This window comes from Asterias amurensis, chromosome 7 (assembly GCF_032118995.1).
Source record: "Asterias amurensis chromosome 7, ASM3211899v1".
Lineage (NCBI taxonomy): Eukaryota > Metazoa > Echinodermata > Asteroidea > Forcipulatida > Asteriidae > Asterias > Asterias amurensis.
Window position 1 is genome coordinate 9,283,826 of NC_092654.1, and position 25,519 is coordinate 9,309,344.

General features: G+C 39.5%; 1 protein-coding gene across 1 annotated transcript; it reads left to right on the forward strand.

The window, feature by feature from the left end:
* The first annotated feature begins 590 nt into the window (after positions 1 to 590).
* Positions 591 to 25,393, forward strand: LOC139940002 (leukocyte surface antigen CD53-like). The gene is made up of 11 exons (XM_071936191.1): positions 591 to 693; positions 1,816 to 1,949; positions 5,136 to 5,225; positions 13,575 to 13,623; positions 15,450 to 15,502; positions 16,515 to 16,589; positions 17,367 to 17,435; positions 19,113 to 19,202; positions 19,805 to 19,891; positions 20,918 to 20,987; positions 22,311 to 25,393. Exons 2-11 carry the CDS (start codon positions 1,893 to 1,895, stop codon positions 22,340 to 22,342), a joined length of 672 nt encoding a protein of 223 aa, XP_071792292.1. The 5' UTR covers positions 591 to 693; positions 1,816 to 1,892; the 3' UTR covers positions 22,343 to 25,393.
* The last annotated feature ends 126 nt before the right edge of the window (positions 25,394 to 25,519 follow it).

The following is a 25,519-nucleotide window of genomic DNA, read 5'->3' on the forward strand; positions in this document are numbered from 1 at the left end:
AGGAAAACATTAGTTTGTTGACTTGCAGGCTGTTGGCTTGTCGTCTGTCATGAGCTTTATGCACATTTAGTGTGTCTTTCTGGATTTTCCATTGAATTGTTTACATGAACACTTTTAAAGTGTCATTCTTTTCTTTATCTTTTATAAGGAACCAATTGACATAGAATATTACGTCATAATCTCAAACAGCGCCCTCACAATATATGTGTTTTGATTTTGCCAAGCTGATGTTTGTCGTATGTATGTCATGTAGGTACACGTATACATACAATGTGCAGTGTTCTTTATGCATTGTTCTTATGAAAACATGTACATATGATTTGACTGCGAGTCTCCGTGTGAAAGGACCGCGAGGTCAAAGGTACATTTGGAAGGGATTGACGGATAAAGGCTAAACGCAGGTTTTTGTGAAATTCACGAGCCTCAAAGTGTGACGTCACTGGCAAGGAAAAAATGGCGCGGCGAGATCAATAACCCCTGGGAACGAGGTTGGGTAAAATTGTGCGCGTGATCTCAGCGTACCAGAATGTTGCGCGTTTAATGCAATGGGTCTCCCAAACGCGCAGAGATCTACACAAAAAGAACCCTAACAAAAACTTACAATCGAAATTATAGTTCATCGAATGCTACATGAAAAGCTTAAAGCTTGGGGAAACTATCTGAAAGTCTTCTGGTTTGAGCTGAATTACAAACGTAAGTGTGTGGTAGGTTTAGTCTAAGTTTAATTATGTGTATTCAAACGCTTTATGTAACACTATTCACCATTCAAAGGTTACAATCTGAGCCACAGAATTACAAAAGTCATCCATATAGCCAAAAATGATCTTTTAGAAATTACCCTGCTGTTTCTTTACAATTCAGCCATAATTCTATAAATTCAAAGCTAACGACCTCAGCCACAGAATAGCAATATCAATAGTCATCCATAGCCAAAATAAGCTTCTAGAAATTACTCTGCTATTTCTCACAATACCCTGCAATTCTAGAACTGTTTTCTAAATGATGCTCTGCTGTTTCTTCACAATTATTTAGCCATGCAATTCATTTCTAGCAATTGTTTTTCTGCTAACCCACACACAGCACAAAAACAAAATTATGTTTTAGAAATTCCTCTGCTGTTTCTTTTTCAGCCATGCAATTATAGAATTTTAAAGCTAACCAGCTGACCCAACAAAAGCCTTCCATAGCCAAAATGATCTTTTAGAAATCTCTCTGCTGTTTCTTGAAAATAATATTCTGCCTTGCAATTCTCGAACGGTTTTATAGAAACAATGCTCTGTTGTTTCTTTACAATCCAGCCATGCAATTTCATTTCCAGAATTGCAAAGTTAACCATCTGACCCACAGACAGCACATCTGACCCACAGACAGCACAGAAACCTTCTCGAGCAAAAATTATGTTTACGAAATTGATCCGCTGTTTCTTTCAATTCAGCCTTGCAATGCTATCTTACAAACAAACACCTGTTCTCTCGAGGGACCACACTAACTGTTAATATATCTATTTAATTATATTTCCTAACTGCAACCATGGAAACGTTTATACCCCGACGCAGGAACTACGTGCATGTTGAAAAGGAACCAAGCTATTCACAGAATTTAGCGAAGTGAATTCAGACACTAGAAATATTCTCCTGCTGTGGCTGGTTTCTTTGTCAGAAGCACAAGGGATCATAGGTTCGCGATTATTTTCTGTGTGTGTTCAGTGAATTAAAAACCAGAAACTTTTGTTATCAGAGTTCATGTTCAAGTTAACCCGTCTGTCCGAAAAACACACCAACTATACGCATAGTGAATTTTCTGCGTGATATACAGGTTGCAGTTCGAGTGGGAGGCAAGAGACACCGAGGTATAGCTGCCGTCTTTCGCATCGTTTCACCCGCTGACTGAAGATGGGTCTCGGTGGTTGCTTCAGGGTACTCCTGATTATTGAGAACTTAATTTTCTGGGTATGTTGTTCTTTCTCATTTTTATAATGAACAAATAACTAATATATATTTCAACGTAATTTTCTATTCATTCATTCATGTTTTCAAGAAACTACTCAATTAATAATGTCTTTTTTAACAAGTTATTGTAACAATTTCATTACTGGCTCTCGCGCGATTTTGAACCCCCAAAAAGGTTTTTTTGCTATTAAATGTCTTTGAAACGATTTAAAAAGTCTTACAACAGAGTGACCGACATTTTGCGTTGTTTTTGTTTGCAACGTGTAAAAGAACCCGATTGACTGCTTGTATTTTCTGTTATAGATTTGTTTCTTGTTAAATCCAATGAAAGTAACCAATAATACATTAAATGTTGATCTACATGTAAGTTTCCCCAATGGGGTAATTGTAACTTGTGTCGTCTGCACCGTCTTCACATATGAATTCCTACTGGATTTGCTTTAATTGAAAATAGACATCATCCAATAACCTACTTACCCTATACGGAGCCAAATAATCGCCCCCACCCACGCGACGCGCAAGCTAAACAAATGTTGGTGTGATGTTACCTGAAATGATGCTTTGCCAACTATATAATTCAGATTCAGATTCAGATTCAGATTCAGATGACAACATGCAATAACCAACCGAAGTTTTGTTTCTAAACACAGCCAGACGATTGTCGGATCTGAAATAGCTCAATGTCTTCATACATTGTATCAACATTCGCATTACTGATGTTAGTGTTGTTATTATCATTCCTTGTGTCAAATAATCGTAGATAAAACCTTAAAAAAATGCTCTTAAATTATAAGCTCGAAACAAAAAAAATAGTTCTATTCCTTTTGGAAAGTTTAAGGCGTTTTTATAAAGTTTGCCATTGTTAGAGATATTGGAAAAGTACAATCTCAATTTGATTCACAGCTTTAGGAATTTATTAACAAATATTGACACACAAACACAGAACAGTAAAAAAGTTGATAGTTTCAACTTTTTGTTATAACAAAATTATAAGGGCCTGAATAGTATTCTATTGGCACCTGAAAGCAAACAAATTTGTGAAACAAGAGTGTGTGGATTTTTGTGTCATAATTTTCTCGCAACTTCGATGACCAATTGGGCCCAAATTTTTACAGATTTGTTACTTTATGCTCGTTGTCTTTAGCAAATGTGTCCAGGGGTCGATTTCACAAAGAGTTAGGACTATAGTCCTACCTTAGGACTAGTCCTAGGAGATATACATATTGCATGGATAGTCCTAAGTTAGGACGAGTAACTGGTCCTAACTCGAGATAAGACTAGTCCTAACTCTTTGTGAAATCCACCCCTGGGGTCGATTTTACGAAGATAGCCCTAACTTATGACTAGTATAAAACTTCAGACTAGTCATTAAGTTATATGTAGATCGCCCTAACTATACAGTCTTTTCTGATCCACCCTGTAACTCTAAAGAGATTAGTGATTCTCGTTTCTCTTTTTTTTCAAAACTGTCTTGGGTTTTAACCTTCACGTAAAAAGAACACGGCATGAGACGGTTCAACAGAATAAATCATCCATAATATGAAAGCACTGAATGATCAAATTTGCTGTGAAGGGCTATAGGGTGATAATTTAAACGAACCTGGCAGTAAGATTTTCTCGAATGGCGTATCCGGGTTCACCCAATTACCATGAACAGTCAACACTTTAAAGACATTATAACGTATGTTAATAGCTGTAAATAATTACTCATAAATGACAAATGACGTATATACATGGGACGGGTCCTAAAATACCATGGGTGTTGTCAATAGAGCTATTATATATAGCTCTATGGTGTTGTCACATGTAGATGCCAAAGAGAGAATCAACATTATGTATTGCTTTTCGGTCAAGATGCGTATCAAACTTTCAGGAACGATAAATACAAAATCAGAACCATTTTGTTGAAATGTTAAGTGCATCATATTACATATTTTTAATTTGATATGAACCAACAAACAGTCGTGAATCCATGGCAGACATTTGCCATTTTCAATGATTCACTTTTAGTAATTTTGTTTTTTACATAAAGTACAATGTTGCGCCGTATCTTTAATTCTTCAACTCTGGCAGCATGATAACATGACAACATGCCACCACACTCTGAAGTCAACAATCTCTCTGCATTCAACCTTTACCCCAGGGGTGCCAACCGGTCTAACCCTCGTCCCAATCGTGATTTTGACATAATTTATTGTTTGGGCGATATGACCCAATATTTAGAAGTTTGTCTACTCGTTGTAGCATAGTGTTTCCAATAGTATAACCAGCAATATGAAACTATAGTTTAAAGACCCAGGACACTATTAGTAATTGTCAAAGACCAGTCTACTTACTTGGTGTATCTCAACATATTATGCATAAAATAACAAACCTGTGAAAATTGAAGCTCAATTGGTCGTCGAAGTTGCGAGATAACAATGAAAGAAAAAAACACCCTTGTCACACATAGTTGTGTGCTTTCAGATGCTTGATTTTGATACCTCAAGTTCTAAATCTGAAGTCTCGAAATCAAATTCGTGGAAAATTACTTCTTTCTCGAAAACTACGTTACGTCAGAGGGAGCCGTTTCTCACAATGTTTTATACTATCAACATCTCCCCATTACGCGTTAACAAGGAAGGTTTTATGCTAATAATTGTTTTGAGTAATTACCAATAGTGTCCACTGCCTATAATTCACTTTAGATGCTGTTTTCCACCAAACAATAATATTGCCTATTCCTTTTGAGTAAATCCTGTACAGTTACGCACGATAACAATTAATTTGGTTGAACCAAAACTTTTTAAAAGCTTAGACAACCGTTCTTATTTGTTATTTGGCCATTAAACATACACAAACAGTTGGTAAGAAAAATAAAATAAACAACAAAATAAGTAAATAGATATTCGGTGAATAAAAAGCAAAACAAAACATAAAGGCAATATAATAATTATAGAATCTGTATACACAAAGCACAAACTGGAAAATAAATAAACTGTTAAAAAAAAAGTTAATCGATGACGATAAAACAATATAAAGGTTTAAGCTTTACCGAATTGTCCGTATCAAACCGGGAATTTGATCGGAAAACATTATACATATTATTTCATCTATTGTCAAAACGCCGCGAGTAATGTATTTTAGAATGCGCGCTTTGTAAATCCGTTATAATTGTTTTCTTATTGTTTGTTTTTCTCCCTGTAGCTTGTTGGTATAGCGTTGGTCGCATTCAGCTCTTACATCTTACTGGCCCCAGAAGTTCCAATCTTCTTACAGATACTACAGGGATCGCAGGTAAAGACTCAATCCAATTCCTAATAAACATCCTCTATATCTCAAATAGATTAAATACATAATGGTTAACATTCTGGTTAAGACTGTGTAGAGTGGTGGATTGTTACTTCGAAAGTTTTTGCTTCAGAGCCATTACATGTATAACTTGATTAATTCCACCTGTTGATGAGAGTACATTCCCAGAATAACTTCCTTGCCCTAAAGCTATTTTTTGGTAGAGATTGCACCAGACTATTATTTACATTTGTGCCCTGACTTAATTGTGGCTAAAGCATTGTCTTGGCGGTGTAGACCAAAGCCATGAGGTCAGTGAGCAGTTAGGCAGCTAAGACAAAGCATGTACTTTTCTGGACACTCCTGCCCATCCGTGTAATCTGCTCAATAATCTGGTCTATGTTAATTCTGTATTTTTAGAGCAATTCACTGTTTAGTGCTGTGTGGGTTTTTCGTTTTTTCTCGTTGGTTTTTTATTGTTGTTTTTGGGTTGTTTTTACTCCAATTCGAATCAGTCTTTCAAGGTTTTTTTTATTGCGTAAGTGTTTTTTTTCAAGTTGTTTTGTTTTCTTTTTTTTTTGATCTTAAAGCATTTTTTTTGAGAACCAATTAATCTTGTTTGAGAAAGTCACAGTCACGTGTTGTTTTATTTCTTGGCAAATTAATTTTGAGTTCTGTTTTTTTGGCTGTTACTATTATTGGAGTTAAGTAAATAAATCACTGTTTAAGAGCAAGATTTTGTTTTCCGTCCCAGTTTTAAGTAGATTTGCGACCTTTCGTTAGAACCAGGGAATTTTCTATTAGTGGGCCTTTTTACGCCGTTACATTATTTTTGGTGCCGAAACCCGGGAACGTTTATTTTTCTTAGAAATTTAGCCATTTACTTTGCTGGGACAATTTTTTTTTTTCTCAAAAACTCTTTTTGGGGAGATAAAACGAGACCCACACAGTGCTCTTCGGTTGGAAAACTCGAGAAGTACAGGATGACCAATACACCAACGTGTCCATCAAGCCTCTTTACACCACTGGCACCTTTTGCAAGTACACCGCACCAGATGGCAGCAACCCAGCCCATCCCGCTGAATCCTTTCAGCCTAGTGAATTTCGACTCGCCATCACCACCTCCACAACTATCTGTACCCTCACAACCGTCAACTTACACATCCCACCAGATCAGGGACGTCCAACCGTTCAGTGGCTCTACAAAACATGGACCCAGGATTGAGGATTGGGTGAGGGACATTCGCTATCTTCTGCAAGTAAAGGGCCCACAACCGGAACAAGCAAAATTTGCTGAAGTTGTGCGTCACACCAAGGGTGACGCCCGGGACGTGGTTTTGAACCTCGAGAGTCGAGGCCCAAGCACAGCAGAGGATGCCATCAGCGAGCTACTGGAAGAATTCGGAGACGGCTGTGCGGTGACGACCCCTATATCGGTCTTCTTTGCCAGGAGGCAGCGGCCTGATGAGGCAGCGACGGAATATGCAATAGCCTTGGAAGCTCTTCTTCGAAAGGTAGAAGATGTACACAAACGGCAAGGCCGGCCGTGCTATTTCATGGAGGACAGGGATGCCCTGCTGACTGTTCAATTTATGTCAGGCCTGCACGACGACAGAATTAAACAACGTCTCGCCCCGATGCAGCCGAGAAAGATGTCATTCAAAGCGCTCAGGTCAGAGCTTCGAATTGTTGCTGAGGAGGTTAGACAAGCCAGGACAATGAGACGACATACTTTTCAACTTAATCAACAGTCAACAGAACAGAAGACGCCAGTAAGTGCTGCTGACGTTACACAAGCGAAGAGCAAATCCCACGATCTCGGCAAACAGATTGGAGAGCTGTCCTCGATGATGCACCAACACATGACGGCCATTGACCATGTCCTCCAGGGTCAACACTCCTTGGGACAGCGGGTCCAACACCTCGAGGATGCGATGAGCCGCGTATCCATGAAAGCACCCTGGATGGGCCCAACCAACTCAGGCCTAGCTCCGACGCCAGCAGGGAGGTGTTACAACTGCGGTGAGACTGGTCATTACGCGAGGCAATGCGGAAGGTCGAGACGGCAACCACAAGTCGAGAGGCGAAACCAGAACCCGTTAAACTAGATAGACCTGCCGATGATGGGCAATTGGCAGGTATATCTAGTTTGGACAGCCCTACTGGATCCATGAGTAACAGTAAACTGGGGGTAGTTGCAATGAATACTAGTCTGGAGTCTCAAGGAGAAGAGGAATATCTGGTCGGACCAGTCAACACTGCTGTCATTAAAGTCTTCGGAAGGTGTTGTCGAGCTTTGCTTGACACAGGGTCTCAAGTAACTACTATTACCGATGAGTTTGTATCGAGTCACCCGGAGCTTCGGCATCGAGCCATCAAGACAGCAGATGTTTCTATAACTGGTGCTGGCGGCCAGAGTGTTCCCCATCAAGGATACATCCTTCTAAACATCGAGGCGCTCGGAAAGATGGTGAAAAATGTTCCGACCTTTGTAGTACCAGCAACCTCTTTCCGGCACTCAATCCCTCTCCTTCTTGGGACGAATGCTATTCTTGCCGTACGCACTACTCTGCACAATCAGTATGGTAGGGGCCTGATGTCAAGAACCAAGAAGAGTTCCAACACTTGGTTATCTGCTTTCCAGTGTGTAAATCAGGATGGTATCGATCTCGCTCGACCAAATGGAGAAATTGGTCACTTACGGTTTATGGGGAGACGCCCGCTGGACATTCCGCCTGGGACTGAAGTCTCCATCCTAGCTCGAACCCCACGGTCCACTCATGGACGGAACATCACTACCTTGGTCGAAGGCGGAGACAACAAACATCTCGCAGTTGGCCGTTTACTAGTAGAAGTCAAAGATGGCAGAGTCCCAGTTAAACTTCTCAACACCTCCGACCATGTAGTGACAGTACGGAGAAACATGAAGGTTGCAACCCTGTCCTGTATGCAGATAGTTTGCCCAGTACCCTCTAGCTCCGGGGGAGAAGTGGTGAGTTCCGACCAGGTTGTTGATGAAGCACAGGAAACGCCAGAAGTCGATCTCAGCGGCGCAGCTTTGTCTCCGTCCGAAAGGAAAGCAGTGCAGAAGCTCCTTATCCAGAACAAGGATGTATTCTCTACCAATTCCATGGATGTTGGCTCTACTTCCACTCTTTTGCATGAGATCCCCCTGGTTGACCCCAGTCCAGTCCGTTTGCCATATCGACGCATTCCCCCATCACAATTCCAGGAGGTGAGGTCCCACATCGAGGAGTTGAAGTCAAATGGCATCATTGAGCCAAGTAAGAGTCCCTTCGCTTCCCCGATCGTGATTGTTCGAAAGAAAGATGGAAGTATTCGCCTCTGCGTCGATTACCGGCAGCTCAACTCAAAGACCATCAGAGATGCGTTTCCCCTTCCCAGAATTGACGAGTCCCTTGATGCACTTGGCAAGGCCAAATATTTTTCGTGTTTGGACCTCACATCAGGTTATCTGCAGGTCAAGATGGCGGAACAGGATCGTAAGAAAACGGCATTCACCACCCCGATGGGCCTGTTTGAGTACACCCGCATGCCCTTTGGCTTGATGAATGCACCAGCAACTTTCCAGAGACTGATGAGCATTGTCTTAGGTGACATGAATTACTCCCAAGTGTTAATCTACCTGGATGACATTGTGGTCTTCAGCTCAACCATTGAGGAGCATTTGCTACGTTTGGAGAAGGTGTTTGCAAGGTTGAGAGAACACGACCTAAAGTTGAAGCCGTCTAAGTGTCACCTCTTCAAAACTGAAGTCTCCTACCTTGGGCATGTTATATCAGAAAAGGGAATATCCACTGACCCAGCAAAAGTTGAAGCGGTGAAGAAGTGGCCTACCCCCAAGTCAAAAAAGGACGTCCGTGCTTTCCTTGGCTTCACAGGATACTACCGAAGGTTTATTCAGCGCTATGCACAGGTGGCCAAGCCCTTGTTTGGTCTGATTGGTGGCCAACGTGGTGTGAAAGACGAGCCGTTTGTATGGAGTGATGCTTGCCAAGCTGCATTTGAGGCATTGATCGACCGATTGACGACGGCCCCTATCCTCGCATTCGCCGATTATCAACAACCTTTCGTGGTACAGACAGATGCATCGGGTGGAGGCCTTGGTGCTGTGTTGGTGCAAATGCAAGATGGCAAAGAGAGGCCGATTGCTTATGCTAGTCGCACTCTTACTTCAGCAGAGTCAAAGTACCCGGCTCATAAGTTGGAATTTCGAGCACTCCACTGGGCGGTGACTGTTAAGCTTCGGGAGTATCTATACGGGAATAAGGTCACCGTTGTCACCGACAACAATCCCTTGACGTATGTGCTCAAGAGTGCCAAACTGGATGCTCATGGCCAACGTTGGATAAATGACTTATCTCTATTTGACCTTGATATTCTGTACCGGCCAGGGAAAAACAACGCTAATGCAGATGCTTTATCAAGAATTCAACGAGAGGAAATGACACGTGTCCTTGATGCTACAGAACAAAGAAAGGTGGTACACCAGGGAGAACCGAAAGATGTAGTTGCCATGGTTCAAGTTCAGTCCAAAGAAACTGTTCCTCTCCGTCCAGACACTTCAAACATCGCCAAGATTCATGTCAACACTACAGAAGACCTTTCGGAACCTGAAGAGCCTTGTGATACAGAATGTAATGGTGACGTTATCAATCTTCAGAATGCCCAACTGGAGGATGTGACTTTGGCTAGAATCATGCATCTCAAAACCACAAGACAGAGTAGGCCCAGACGGCGTCAGTCCGAACGTGAATCAAAACCTGTCCAGAGACTACTTCGCTCCTGGGACCACCTTGACGTCCAAGATGGACTACTCGTATACACCAGAGTTGAAGATGACCAAGAGAGAAGGGTTCCTGTCCTTCCTCAAGCATTGAATACCCAAGTGATGTTACGACTACATGATGAAATGGGCCACCTAGGTTTCCACAAGACTCTTCAGTCGGTCCAGAGGCGATTCTACTGGCCTGGAATGTACACTGAAGTCAAGACATACATAGAAAAGTGTAAGCGATGTACTCTGCGGAAGTCTCCTGATGGTAAGAGATATGCTGGATTACACAGCATCCGAACGTCACGGCCATTACAACTAGTATGCATTGACTTCTTAAGTCTGGAGCGGTCATCTGGCGGATGTGAGCACCTTCTTGTGGTAACGGACCATTTCACGCGTTACGCACAGGCATACCCAACGAGGGATCAGAAAGCAACGACCGTGGCCAAGACTCTCTGGCAGAAGTTCATAATTAATTATGGAATTCCAGAACGTATCCATTCCGACCAGGGGAGGTGTTTTGAATCCGAAGTAGTGAAGGAACTGTGCAATCTCTTGGGAGTGCAAAAGTCAAAGACAACGCCATACCACCCCCAGGGCAACGGCATGACGGAACGCTACAACCGGACGCTTCTTTCGATGTTAGGTACTCTAGAGCACACGCAAAAGAGGAACTGGGCGATGCATGCTGAGGCGATGACCCATGTATACAACGGTACTACCCATGAATCAACAGGGTATTCACCTTTCTTCCTCATGTTCCACAGGGAACCCAAACTTCCTGTTGATATGCAGTTGAGAACTAACCTTCCGCCAGATGATGATGGTAATGGTGTTGAACTCCCAGTCTACGTCGAACAGCTACAACATCAGCTCCTACACGCCTATCAGAAGGTAAACACCAGAGCAGAAGCCGCCCGTCAAAAACAGAAGAAAAACTATGATGGGACAGTCAAAGAGAGTTCTTTCAAGCCAGGTGATATTGTCTTGCTCGCTAACAAATCTCTACGAGGAAAGGCCAAGCTGAAAGACAAGTGGGAGGAGACCCCCTATATCATTGTGAGACGTCAATTGAATGTACCAGTGTATGTTTTGAGGAAGTTTGGATCTACCAAGCTGAAATCTGTACACCGAAACCTCATCATAAGGTGTCCATTCGATGCGACCGAGCCAGTTGTTCCCCCTCCTGATCTGTCTGATATCGTCCCGCCCCCACCTGAATTTGATGAGCCAGTTTTCTTACAAGAAGATATACCCCATGTTGTCCAGCCCCCACCTGAGTTTGTCGACATTCCAATGACAACCGATGACCCTGAATCTTCTTCGCCTACCACGGACGAGTCCACATCCGAGGAGTCTTCTTCAGATGAGGAGAGATCTTCATATTCTTCTAAGCACCGTGGTCTTACTTCACTTAAGGAGAGATCTGTTTCTTCTTCTGAGCCTCTTAGTTGTACTTCAGATGACGATGGATCATTCTATCACTCCCAGTCCCTGAGAACACCAGTAAGACAAAGACTGCGAACCAGGACCAGGACAGTGATTTCTACTGCAGCCCAGGATGAATCTTCCGGTACTGATGGGTTCCTGAGTATACCAATACAGCGACCTCGAAGAGTGATTAGACCACCATTAAGGTTCCGTGATTAGTGGCGAATTTCATGGTGCTGCTGCAAGGGAAGTGGGGTTCTGCGCTAGCTGTAGCAAACCAAAGTTGTTGTTTCTTGTTTTTTAATTAGCGTATTGCACAAGCTGGCAAACTTATTGCCAATGTTTCATGTGAGAGCACCATGGATTTTGTAATAAGGCGTCATTTAAATTTGTACAAGCTTCTACTGTAGTTGCCCGCAATCCAGTTAGCAGTTTTTTTTTTTTCTTTGCTCTCTCTTACTTGCTTGTGTTAAACGATATTTTGAATTCGATATCATGCAACGAGCGCTGCAGATAATTGGCTGCGTACAGGCTTTAGATTACTGCGCACAGACCTTAACGCTGCAATTACTTTTTGTATTTAATTGTTTTTTTTATTGTTGTCAGGAGCCAACATTTTAAAGTTGGGGAGATTGTAGAGTGGTGGATTGTTACTTCGAAAGTTTTTGCTTCAGAGCCATTACATGTATAACTTGATTAATTCCACCTGTTGATGAGAGTACATTCCCAGAATAACTTCCTTGCCCTAAAGCTATTTTTTGGTAGAGATTGCACCAGACTATTATTTACATTTGTGCCCTGACTTAATTGTGGCTAAAGCATTGTCTTGGCGGTGTAGACCAAAGCCATGAGGTCAGTGAGCAGTTAGGCAGCTAAGACAAAGCATGTACTTTTCTGGACACTCCTGCCCATCCGTGTAATCTGCTCAATAATCTGGTCTATGTTAATTCTGTATTTTTAGAGCAATTCACTGTTTAGTGCTGTGTGGGTTTTTCGTTTTTTCTCGTTGGTTTTTTATTGTTGTTTTTGGGTTGTTTTTACTCCAATTCGAATCAGTCTTTCAAGGTTTTTTTTATTGCGTAAGTGTTTTTTTTCAAGTTGTTTTGTTTTCTTTTTTTTTTTATCTTAAAGCATTTTTTTTGAGAACCAATTAATCTTGTTTGAGAAAGTCACAGTCACGTGTTGTTTTATTTCTTGGCAAATTAATTTTGAGTTCTGTTTTTTTGGCTGTTACTATTATTGGAGTTAAGTAAATAAATCACTGTTTAAGAGCAAGATTTTGTTTTCCGTCCCAGTTTTAAGTAGATTTGCGACCTTTCGTTAGAACCAGGGAATTTTCTATTAGTGGGCCTTTTTACGCCGTTACAACTGCATACTGCGTCCTTCGGATGGGACGTAAAACCGTGTGTACTTATCGTGTGTACTTGCCGGTTCGCCCCGGTGTTCCTGGTTCGATTGGCTGTAAAGGCATTTGTATCCGACTTCAAGCTTCACAATAGCTTACAGGAAAATACTGTACGTTGAAGCGCTTGGGCGTCACTGAGTGATATGAACACTATCGCTATCGTTGCCTTGGATCGGTCGAGTTGGTCTTTGAAAAGCGTTTGTAACCGTTTGTTATAAAATGCATATGGGTAGAAAGATGTTGTAAAAGTAGAATACAATGATCCACACCAACATGCCTTTAAACTGCACGGTTTTCCTTTTACCTCGTCGACTAAATACGGTCGGCCATTTATGGGAGTCAAATGTTTGACTCCCATAAATGGCCGACCGTGTTAGTTCGCACAGTAAAAGGAAAACCACGCAATTTTGAGGCAAATTTGTGTGGATCATTGTATTCTACTTTTACAACATCTTTCCAACCATATGCATTTTAAAAAAAACTGTTACAAACGCTTTTTATAGACCAACTCGTCCGATCCAAGGCAACGTGTTCCTTTAATTTCGGCTCTTTATACGGACAACCTTCGATTGAACCAAGTGTCGTCCCTTCCTTGTTTTTCCATTAAGGTGCTCATTCAAAAACAAGTGTCATAGGCAATGGTTATGTATGAAATATGTTTTATAATAACTAAACAAAGTTGATGTAATTTACTGACTAATTCACCCACTTTCTCTGACAGGTCATCTGTTATGTTGCCATTGCGTTGGGCGTGATCCTGTTCGTTATTGGTAAAGTATAAAAATACACCTTTTATTTTTTATTGCAAACAAATAATAAATGTGTCATCTTTGTATTTTATTCAGTCAAAGTACCTTGACAAAAATAAATTGCATATAAATTTATCTGGATGGCGACTTTCTAGAAAGCTATAGGCCTTCGTCTCATAGTATTGAATATGTAACATGTATAACTGTAATAGTCTAGGATTTGGGGCATGGGGTATCAATATATATTTGGTTTGCGGTAACACCTATAGTGTGTATCTACTTGCCAGGTAGAGTTTGTTCTTAGAGAACTGTCTTTCTTTATTCTACTTCCGCGGAGTAGATTTTCGAGTGTTCGGGAGACTTCTCAGTTCTGAAAAGAACTGTCCTGCTTTTTAACTATTACCTGGGCGGATGGTATAGATAATAGTAATTTTTTTATTATTGTAGAATGTGATGAAATAAATGCAATTGAAATATATATTCGAATTCATATCATTGGTTCGACTATAAAACCCTGAGTGTACTTTTGACGTCATGGTTTGTTAACTGCACCGCTTAAAAGTGTAATGACCGGGTATGCTATGCATTCCGACAGTTGTGCAGAAACACAATGGTTTGTCACTATATAAAGTGGTCAACAAGCTGTGATGTCATCGGTACTGAGTTTATTAACCATTTAGCCACTATACCGCCCAGCCGCCTATCGATATACTGTATGTGGTAGGAGGAAACCTTGCTAGCTTGTGTTTGTAGAAAAAAGGGAACGTCAAAAGAATCCTCGATAGTCATTATTAAGCTAACGAAGCTAATGATGGTGAAATAATTAGCTCTTACCGCAACAAAACGCTTATTAGTAAACACAAAGGAAACTGTATGTATTCATCATTCATGACAATATTGTCGAAAACTCACGTCTTCGCATTTAATCAGTATAATCATTGAGTCAGATAAAAGCCTTGAAAAGCTATTTGTGTCCATTTTATCCTTACAAACAATCAATTCGCCATAAAAATTACCGTAGCCGTTTAACGAGAGACATTTATTGTTCTCATGCGAACTTGTACTTTTATACAAATATCAAGGTTCAAATTGTGCATAAAAATTAAGCTGTGGCTATCTTTTAAAATTTGAACTACGATTCCAGTAATTAACTGCAAGAATCTTGAAGTATTAGTTTTCAGCAAACTCGGGCGGTGCAGGGACTAGAGGGTTAATCATCACACGAAGCTCAAAAGACAGATCATGACTTTCAATTTGATAATCATAAACCATTCTTCTTATTAAAAATAATAATCATACAATTGGTTTGCGGTAACACCATGTGTATAATTTTATCTACTTGCCAGGTAAATTAACTTTTTTGTAACTGCCTTCCTTTATTACTTCCGCGGAGTGGATTTTCGGAATTCGGTAGTGAAGTATAAACCAAGAAATCAATGCAATGCCTCAAATCCCAAATAATAATTGTATTGTATTGTATTATGTCCAAACTGAAACACACCCCATAACCCTGGGGAGGGTCACAATATTATAAAAACAAAATACATTGAATGAACAAGTCATACGGAAAGGAATTTTTAAACTTGAACAAAAACAAATAATCACACAAGACGTATTTGGCAACGCAAATAATAATAGCTTCATCGGGAGTGTCCATCAAAAACTTAAACCTGTCTTCCCTGCCAAGAGTTTCAAAGCCTTTGTAATGATCAATAACATAAGCCAACATAATACTCCTAAGGTCGTTGTATAAGGGGCAATCAAGAAGAAAATAGATTTTTGTTTCAACATCAAGGTGACAATGATAGTCATAATACGATATTCATAATGCTGCCGATTTATTTCAGGATTCCTGGGCTGCCTAGGTGCGTTCAAGGAGAATACTTGTCTTTTAAAGACGGTAAGTTCACTCTGTTGTAGATTAACATTTGGGGAGGGGTCCATTTTGTTTTTCCTTTTGTGATGTATGTTTTATTTCCGTTTGTGAACGATTCAATTTTTGTCACATTGAAATACTGAGAGATATTTGCTGTATAGGAGAACTAAACGTTTGGTAATCTTTCTTAAAGACACTGGAGACTATTGATAATTGTCACCGACCAGTCTTCTCACTTGGGGTGTCTCAACATAAGAATAAAATAACCAAACTGTGAAAATTTGAGCTCAATTGGTCGTCGAAGTTGCAAGAATGAAAGAAAAATCACCTTTGTCACATCCAAACGAAGTTTGTGCGTTTAGATGGTTGATTTCGAGACCTCAAATTCTAAATCTGAGGTCTCGAAATCAAATTCGTGGAAAATTACTTCTTTCTCGAAAACTATGTCACTTAAGAGGGAGCTGTTTCTCACAATGTTTTATGTCATCAACCTCTCCCCCATTACTTGTCACCAAGTAAGGTTTTATGCCAATAATTTTAATTACCAATAGTGTCCTCTACCTTTAAATTAGTGGCAATAAAACTGTTGGTTAAAAGGCAGTGGACACTATTGGTAATTACTCAAAAAACTTGTTGGCATACAAACTTACTTGGTGTTGAGAAATGAGAGTTGTTGATAGTATAAAGCATTGTGACAAACGGCTCCCTCTGAAGTAATGTAGTTTGCGATAAAGAAGTAATTTTCCACGGTTTTGATTTCGAGACCTCACAATAAGATTTTGAGGTCTCATCAAACATCTGAAAGCACACAACTTCGTGTGACAAGGTTTTTTTCTTTCACTATTATCTCGCAACTTCGACGACCAATTCAGTTGAAATTTTCGCAGGTTTGTTATTTTATGCATATGTTGAGATACACCAAGTGAGAAGACTGGCTTTTGAAAATTACCAATAGTGTCCAATGTATTTAAAGACATATTGGCTGTTGGAAAGGAAATAAAAATATGAACTTGTTTTTATGTTTATGATTATATAGTACGCATGTTTGGTCATTGTTGTTGCCCTGTTGGAGGTGGGTGGAGCTGTGCTCATCTGGCAAATGGAGGAAAAGGTGAGTAAAGTTGACGATCGCTTCCATTTCTTGATATATTCTGTTTATAAATAATAGCTCGTACACATTATGTATAGATTAATGCATTGAAGTGTGGGTCAAAATAAAAAGACACCTGGCGATATTAGACAACTTTGTTGTGAAGTTTTCAATAAAAGCGGGGGAAGTTGAAACATGCTTTTTGAAAGTGTTTTGTTTCGTTGGCTGCTCTTTGACAAGCCCCGCATCTTGGAACTTGCCTCTGTTTCTATTGACTGTACTTTTTGATGATGATATGTTGAAATAAATATTGCTTTGAATTTGAATTTCAATTCATGCAGAGTTAATAATATTTAATCTTGCATTATAACGGGTTTTTTTTAGGCAGTGGACACTATTGGTAATTGTCCAAGACTTCACAGTTGGTGTATCTCATCATATATGCATAAAATAACAAACCTGTGAAAATTTGAGCTCAACCGGTCATCGAAGTTGCGAGATAATAATGAAAGAAAAAACACAATTGTCACACGAAGTTGTGTGCGTTTAGATGGTTGATTTAGAGACCTCGAGTTCTAAATCTGAGGTCTCGAAATCAAATTCGTGGAAAATTATACTTCTTTCTCGAAAACTACGTCACTTCAGAGGGAGCCGTTTCTCACAATGTTTTATATACTATCAACCACTCCCCATTACTCGTAATCAAGAAAGGTTTTATGAAGATAATTATTTTGAGTTATTACCAATAGTGTCCACTGCCTTTAAACAATGATTGTAATTCTATTCTGCCCTGTGCAGCTTCTGTCTTTTCTTCACCTTGGATGGACCAACTTGGATGACACCAGTAAGAATGCACTTCAACAACAGGTTTGTTTTCTTATTTTCTTTAATGTTTTGTCACGATTTTTTTATTTAGAAAGAGAAGAAAAATGAAGAACGTCATTCAAATTGGAAACCTCATTAGAAACTGTCCTTTTCTCCGAGACTGTGGGTGCGTTTGATTAGCTTGCCTGTGTTGACCCCCGTGTGCTCATCATTCGGGTGAGCCCCTGACAAGAGCTAATCGAACGATCACTCGCCCTCTCGTGGTGACATCATGCACCTCGGGTAAGCCCCGAAATGACCCACTCCACAAGCAGGGCACTATGGGCTGACCCGGTGAGCCCCTGGAATGACGTCAAAGCTATTTGAACGTACGAGGGCGACCCAGGGAAGCTATAATCGAACGCACCCCACTATGTTAATATTAATTGGCTATTTATTTCTGTTTTTTTTTCTTTTCTTACGATATTATTTTTCTCTGATGATTTGGGGTTCAACAAAGAAATTTGCTTTGAACTGGATTTGAACCAACGACCTCTGAATTACCAACTGAGCTATCTAGTCCTACTGGTCAATATCTTCGTTCAGGGTGCCAGTCGGAGACCATGCAGCCGACACTTTTTCTTAAAACAGAACTTTCCTTAGTCATCTAAACAAACTTTGAGCCCATGTTTTATAATGCTGCAATGGATTATTCAAATAAGGCCAAAAAAAATACCAGTTGATCGTCCCCGCCCGCATCCTTTTTTGGGGCCGCATCCTTTTTTTTTTTTTACTATTTACTATTTTTCAATTTTTGTAAAAAAACACACAAAAAAACAACACTTGTAACCGTCTGTTTCATAAAACAATATTAGTGAATGCCTACCAGCAAATCGTTTCGACCCTGTTAGTGTTAGTGTTAACACAGGTCCTCACGCAACTAATAGGTATAAATAAGTTTGGGGTTGATTCAAACTGAAGAATTGGTGGCCTGTTTGATTTGAAATACTTAGTGGCCGCCATAAAGGCCCTCATCCTTCTCTTTTTTGAAAAATCCGGACGATCAACTGGTATTTTTTGTTATTTTGCCTAAATATTGAAGTCCGGTCAGAGTATGAATTCAAAACGAATTGTGACTTCACCCATCGTCACGGAAAGATTAAACTAATAAATGTAACATTATTCTTTAAACGGTAAAGGGTCTGCACTTTTTCGTTTTAAAAATGTTTTATTATGAGGCTACCTCCAGAATAATTATTAAGAGAATATTTTGATATCGGAAAACCAATTTTAAAAAACGACAATATCGCTCCATATGTCTTGTTTAAAGGCACGGTACACATTTGGTAATTGTCAAAGACCAGTCTTCTCACTTGGTGTATCCCATCATAAGCATAAAATAACAAGCCTGTGGAAATTTGGACTCATTCGGTCATCAAAGTTGCGAGAAAATGATGAAAATAAAAACACCCTTGTTGGACGAATTTGTGTGCTTTCAGATAGGAATAAAAGACTTCTAGCTAGAAGTCTTTTATTATTTTACTGAGAAATTACCTCTTTCTCAAAAACTACGTTACTTCATAGGGAGTTGTTCCCCACAATGTTTTATACTATTAACAGCTCTCCAATGCTCGTTACCAAGTCAGTTTTCAAGTTAATATTTGTTTTGAGTAACTACAAAACGTGTACCTTCCCTTTAAAGTGGGTAACAATTTTGTGTCCGTTTGAAATTCGTTTCAGTTCGCATGTTGTGGTTTGAGTAACCAAAGCAACACCGTCGTCATGCCACCACCAACTTGCTCCGACCCCAACACGGGCGAAACTTTCCAGGTAAAATAAGGCTATTAATGCCAATCAAAAAATAGTTTGTTCTTTTTAGATTTCATGAATATTATTTTGTGAATATCGCAGTAACACAAGTAGGAAAACTCGAAACTTCAAACGAGATTATGAGAATAGTAATCAAAACAGACTATACTTGCACATTTTCAAGAAAAAAATATTCAAAACGTTTTGACAATTAATTAATTAGTTCAATTGATACATTGAATTGATACATTTTTTTTTTTTAAGAAAGTTCATTTTCGTCCTGACTTAGCAAACATGACATACCAACCATAAACCTTAGGTGATCTTGTCTAGGAAAACAAAGTTTACTTTTTGTGTGAGGCATGTACTTTTTTGGCACCTTTATCTTTACAAAGATGGCGTCTTTAAAAACGACTGTTCTTCAATTCACAGCCTATTTTTGTGTACAATTATTACTTTTTAATAATTATAAAGCCTGATAAGAGTAATTTCCGCTATATTTTGTACACCAGAATAACTCTTATTTTTGAATAGTGTTGCCGTAAGATAACCTAGATATCAGGTTTGTCGGTTTAATTAACAATAACTCTCACAACTTTATGTTTCGTTTGTTCTATTTCAAGGTTGGTTGCTATGACAAACTGAAAGAATTCATTTCGGGAAACATTATCATCTCTGCGTCAATAGGGGGCGGTATTGTGCTCCTTCAGGTAAAGTCTAAACTCGATTACAATTGGGCTAGCATCCGATTTGGAACTTTCCACTTGCTGTTCATCAACCTCATTCGTTTTTCTTGTGTCAATAATTATTTTTCAGAAATACTGAGGGGTAGTGGTGGTGAACACCACTACAAAACCCATCTCAGAACATACAACAAAAATGTGGATTCCCGAAACAAAATTTAGCATGACTCCATCTATGAATGTTTCGGCACTGTACACCTTTTGTAAACATTGTCAAAGACCAGTAATCTTACTTGGTGTATCTCAACATTATGCCCAAAACAACAAATTTGTGAAACTTTTGACTCAATTGGTCATCGAAGTTGCAAGGGAATAATGAAATTAAAACATCCCTCTTTTTGCACAAATTTGTGTGCTTTCAGATGCCTGAAAAAAAAGCTTTAGGGCTGAAGTGTTTTCATTATTTGGAGTAATACCAATATGGTCCAGAGCCCAGGAAGGGTTATTTAATTACAAAACAATGTCCCTTTCTCTTGTCTTCTTACTTCAAAAGACATAAGGCCAATGTGAAGAAAAACAGTATGGGCGCGAAACTTACAAACCGAACTCACACCATGTCACCTCTGGGCAATTGTAGTAAAGAACTTTTTAGTGAACACTATCCTTCACAGTTGGTGTATCTCAAAATATGCATAAAAAAACAAACCTGTGAAAATTTGAGCTCAATCTGTCATCGAACTTGCGAGATAATAGGGAAAGGAAAAAACACCCCTGTCACATGAAGTTTTGTGCGTTTAGATGGTTGATTTCGAGACCTCAAGTTCTAAATCTGAGGTCTCGAAATCAAATTCGTGGAAAATTACTTCTTTCTCGAAAACTATGGCACTTCAGAGGGAGCCGTTTCTCACAATGTTTTATACCATCAACCTCTCCCCATTACTCGTCACCGAGAAAGGTTTTATGCTAATAATTATTTTGAGTAACTACCAATAGTGTCCACTGCCTTTACTACATGTAGTGATAATAATTTGGTTGTGTACCCAATCCTCCCAGGTTATCAGCATAATTGCTGCTTGTGCTTTGGGCAAACATGAGAAGCCAGCACAAGTGCGCCCCATGCCTGGTATGTATTATCTCTGTGCATTTGCATAAGTTTTATTATTTCCGGGTTTATAATACTTATATCGATCAAAGATTATATTAAGATTTTGATCATTATTTTGATATCAGTCTCAAGCAAGAAGGGTGCCCACTGTATAAACTGATCTCCCATATCAACCAATGATGCTGAAAAGGCCTACTATAAATATTTAAAAACAAAAGTTTAAAAAATGTATACAAAAATCAACAACAATTTACTCAAGATTTTAAAGTCCCTCAGCCTTCAGACCACTTAACTTCATATTTCTTTTAATGTTTTGGTAGATCAACCGTTTGGAAGTCATTTCTTAATTATGCCAGAAAAAAAAACACACCCAAAAGTGCTTTTTTGCAAGCCGATTTGCTACCAAATCATGAGGTCCTCCGAATGCAAAGCAGAATAGGACCAACAAAGTCGGCCTTAAAACATATCATATCTCCTCAAATGTTGAAACAAAGAACCCACAGGTTGTGATCAATTCTTACAACTACACAATAATATTATTTGCATGACCCCCAAAACGTATTCACTTGTATATAATTGCTGTGGTTTCAACCATTTGTACATAATCTGCATTGTCATTTTTTTTGTCAAGTAATCTTTATATTTTTAAATTATTGTACTTTGTATATTTCCCTTAACATTTTTTTATGGAGCTGCAGGGATGGATTTCACAAAGGTAGTCCTAACTTAGGACTAGTCCTAGGCAATGCTAAGAGATAGGACTGGTCCTAAGTTAGGATGAGTAACTGGTCCTAACTTAGGACTAGTCCTATCTCTTAGCATTGCCTAGGACTAGTCCTAAGTTAGGACTAACTTAGGACTAACTTAGGACTAGTCCTAAGCAGTATCTCTTAGCATTGCCTAGGACTAGTCCTAAGTTAGGACTAACTTAGGACTAACTTAGGACTAGTCCTAGGCAATGCTAAGAGATAGGACTGGTCCTAAGTTAGGACCAGTTACTCATCCTAACTTAGGACTGGTCCTATCTCTTAGCATTGCCTAGGACTAGTCCTAAGTTAGGACTACCTTTGTGAAATCCACCCCTGTAATTGCCTGTAAAGGATGATTAAAGTTTTTTTAAGTTGAATTGAATTGAATTGAGTTGAATTGAATTGAGTTAATCATTCAAAAGATTATAGCTTGGCGCATGAGTTTTTATCCTAATAGTGTGGTGCCTGTAGAAAGAGTGTGCTATTGTAATGGCGCCCTCTTTCGATACTCACGAATAGTTGGTGTTATTATGATGGTTTCCAATTCTGATCTAAATCACTAATCACATGAAAATTGTCGTTTTTCTTTCAGGAGCAAGGAATGCTTGGGGAGGCTACGCTTAGATGATACTTCATCAAGAAAGGGAGGCCTTCATATCTTATGAAATGTTGAATTGAAACTTGACCTTCGAAGTATTATGTGGAAGTAAAAAACTCTGCAACTTTCGCAGATTTTGTTTGTGCGTGTGATTGTAGTGATAAAAAGTGGTTCTAGTGCTGAAAAGTGACTTGTATATAAGTAATTTTTATAACCGTACTGTATCACGGCCTAAAGTTACGTGATTTGGGAATGCTGTGTAAGTAAAGTGGCGAAAGTGTTGAAGAACGTAAGCTGGTGTAAATATTATAAGTTATCACACAAGCGCGAGTGGAATACGGAAAAATATAGCGCTTCTGCGTCCCATATCCAACGAGGCCGAAGCATAGATATAGAATAGAATAACTAGATCGGCCGCGCGTACATACGCGGGTTCTGGCATGGGGGCCGCCATTGCCTATCTCCCGTGTACATTTTCTGTGCGATGCCGTCAGCACGTGACTTTTTGCCGTCAGCACGTGACATTTAGCGCGTCAAAGGCCTATCTCCCGTGTTCATTTTCGCGCGTCGCCTTTCGAACGTGAAACTTTTACTGCGTCCATGGCGAACAAAAACTTTTTCTACACAGGCAATGGCGCGTATGTACGCGCGGCCGATCTAGTTATTTTAATTCTATATCTATGGGCCGAAGGCCGAGTTGGATATGGGACGCAGACGCGCTATATTTTCCGTATTTCCACGAGCGCGCGTGTGATAACGTATTTATCTTCAAGCAAACTTGGCGCGTGACATAGAACACACAAGATGCATGGTAGTGATATTAGCCGTGCAATATTAAACAAATATTGACTGCTTCGAGTGCTATGGTTAAAACTATGACTCCCGAGGTGATCCCCGGAGCGTTCTATTTTCCCGAGGCGAAGCCGAGGGAAAATAGAACGCTCCGGGGATCACCTCGGGAGTCATAGTTTTTAACCATTGCACGAGTAAAAGCAGTCAATATTTGTTTTATAACACCCCAAACATTTCTAAATACTGTACTATTATTATTAAGTTACAGACCTGAATGCTACAATCCACGGACGACGCGAATACAGATTGCAAACACTTTTGCTGAATGTGTTGCATGTCGTGTCGTGCAATCCGAAATGGTTACAGACTATTAATTTATCATCCTCGTACACGCAACGGACGTCTGGGTACTGCACGCCGTGTGCTAGTCTGTCGGACTAGCGCACGGCAAACCGACGGCCGTCGTGTAGCAAAACTAAGACATGTCATGTGACGCGCTCTAAACCAATGAGCAGGCAGAATCTTTGCAAGGGGTGTTATAAAGGTTTTTATCACCACTCCATTCTGCCAATCTGATTGGAGGGTTAGCGCGTACTTGAAGAAAAAAAATAATATAAAATAGATAAAATTATGAAAATCATTCATGTTTTGCGATGATGGTTTCCTTTTTGACATTCGGGGTCATTATGAAATTATGTGCTTATTCGGGGTCAAAATGGGACATATTGGGTTACAGCATACAGTGCTGTCAAAGTGTCCCTTGTGCATGTAGTTGGTTGCTTCCTAAAGTTGCCGAGTGTTGTCAAAATCATCACGCTATAATCCTCTTGATGTCGAATCTTCTAACTCCAATTTTGTTAAAGACACTGGACACCTTTGGTCAAAGATTATAGTGTTTCGTGTATCCCAACACTTCGTACCTTTGACACTTCGTACCTTCTTACAAGACACTTCGTACCTTCTCACGAGTCACTCGTATCTTCTAACGAGTCACTTCCTACCTTCGTACTATTAATTCGGGATTTCTGCATCGTTTGTGATTTTTTTGTGCTTTGTGATCGGATGATTACGAAATAAAAGCAAATCAAACCAATTGTTACTATTTTGTGGGGACCAAGGAGCTATTTTGACGATTGCGTGATTGTTTGACTTTAAAATATTCGAGAAAAAAAATATTGGCGGAAGATGTTGTCCTTGGCGGTAATTAACTTTACAAATTAATATTAGTTTCACATTAAAAATGATATTCACATATTCAAACAAACATTATAATTCATTAAGTATTATTAATTTTTATCTCAACGAACATTAAATTATTGAGGAATACACAATTTAATGAAGGTATGAAGTGACGCGGCCGAGGGTACGAAGTGACTCAGCTGATGGTCACTTCCTCCCCCGCCCACGGTGCGAAGTGACCAATTTGGTTACGGTACGAAGTGTCCAGAAGGTACGAAGTGTACAGGGTACGAAGTGGCAAAGGTACGAAGTGTCCGACATCCTATGCATAAAGTAACAAACATGTGAAAAGTTTGGCTCAATTGCTCCTCGAATTTGCAAGAGAATGAAAGAAGAAAAGTCTTGTAGCATTTTTGTGTGCTTGTTTGATGCATTTTGAGTGAGAAAAACTACATTACTTCAGAGTGAACCGTTTCTTACAACAGCTCTACAATATTTTGAACCCTACAAAATGTCACCCTTGCAAACTTTTACAGGCAACTATTTGAATAAAGCAACTTCCCGTGGAATCCTTCGCAAGCTCCCGGACACTATTATTGGTAATTACTCATGAGTAAGCATAAAACCTTACTTGGTAACGAGTAATGGGGAGCTGTTGCTGTTGATAGTATGAAACATTGTGACAAACAGCTCCTTCTAAAGTAACGTAGTTTTCGAGAAAGGAGTAGTTTTCCACGACTTTGATTTCGAGACCTCAGAATAAGATGTTGAGGTCCCGAAATCAAGCATCTGAAAGCATACAACTTCGTGTAACAAGGGTGTTTTTTTTCTTCCATTATTATCTCGCAACTATTATCATTTTCGCATGTTTGTTATTTTATGCATATATGTTGAGATATACCAAGTGAGAAGACTGTCCAGTGTCTATAAACGGTTCACAAACTTTAATCGATCGCCGAAACAAAGTAGGAGCCTACTCTGACAAAATAAATCAATCAATCACCAAACGAATAAAATAAATTGATAAATCCATTATTTAAAGAAAATCACTGTGAAATTTCTGAAATTGTTTGTGTTACTACGAATAAAAAGGTGTGAAACGTCAACTGTCCGCAAGTTTCTCCAATGTTTGTTTTAGGAGCATGGTTTCAGAAGTTGCGAGGGGGTAAGGGGGTTGGTTTCCCAATCCGTAGTCTAGTTCTGTCTTATGTGATAGTCAGTGACATACATTT

Excerpts from the sequence above, each read along its gene's own strand:
- LOC139940002 (XM_071936191.1), top strand. The coding sequence starts at position 1,893 with ATGGGTCTCGGTGGTTGCTTCAGGGTACTCCTGATTATTGAGAACTTA. Across the intron at positions 19,203-19,804 it reads ACACGGGCGAAACTTTCCAG|GTTGGTTGCTATGACAAACT; the intron begins GTAAAATAAGGC and ends TTCTATTTCAAG. Across the intron at positions 20,988-22,310 it reads ACAAGTGCGCCCCATGCCTG|GAGCAAGGAATGCTTGGGGA; the intron begins GTATGTATTATC and ends TTTTTCTTTCAG.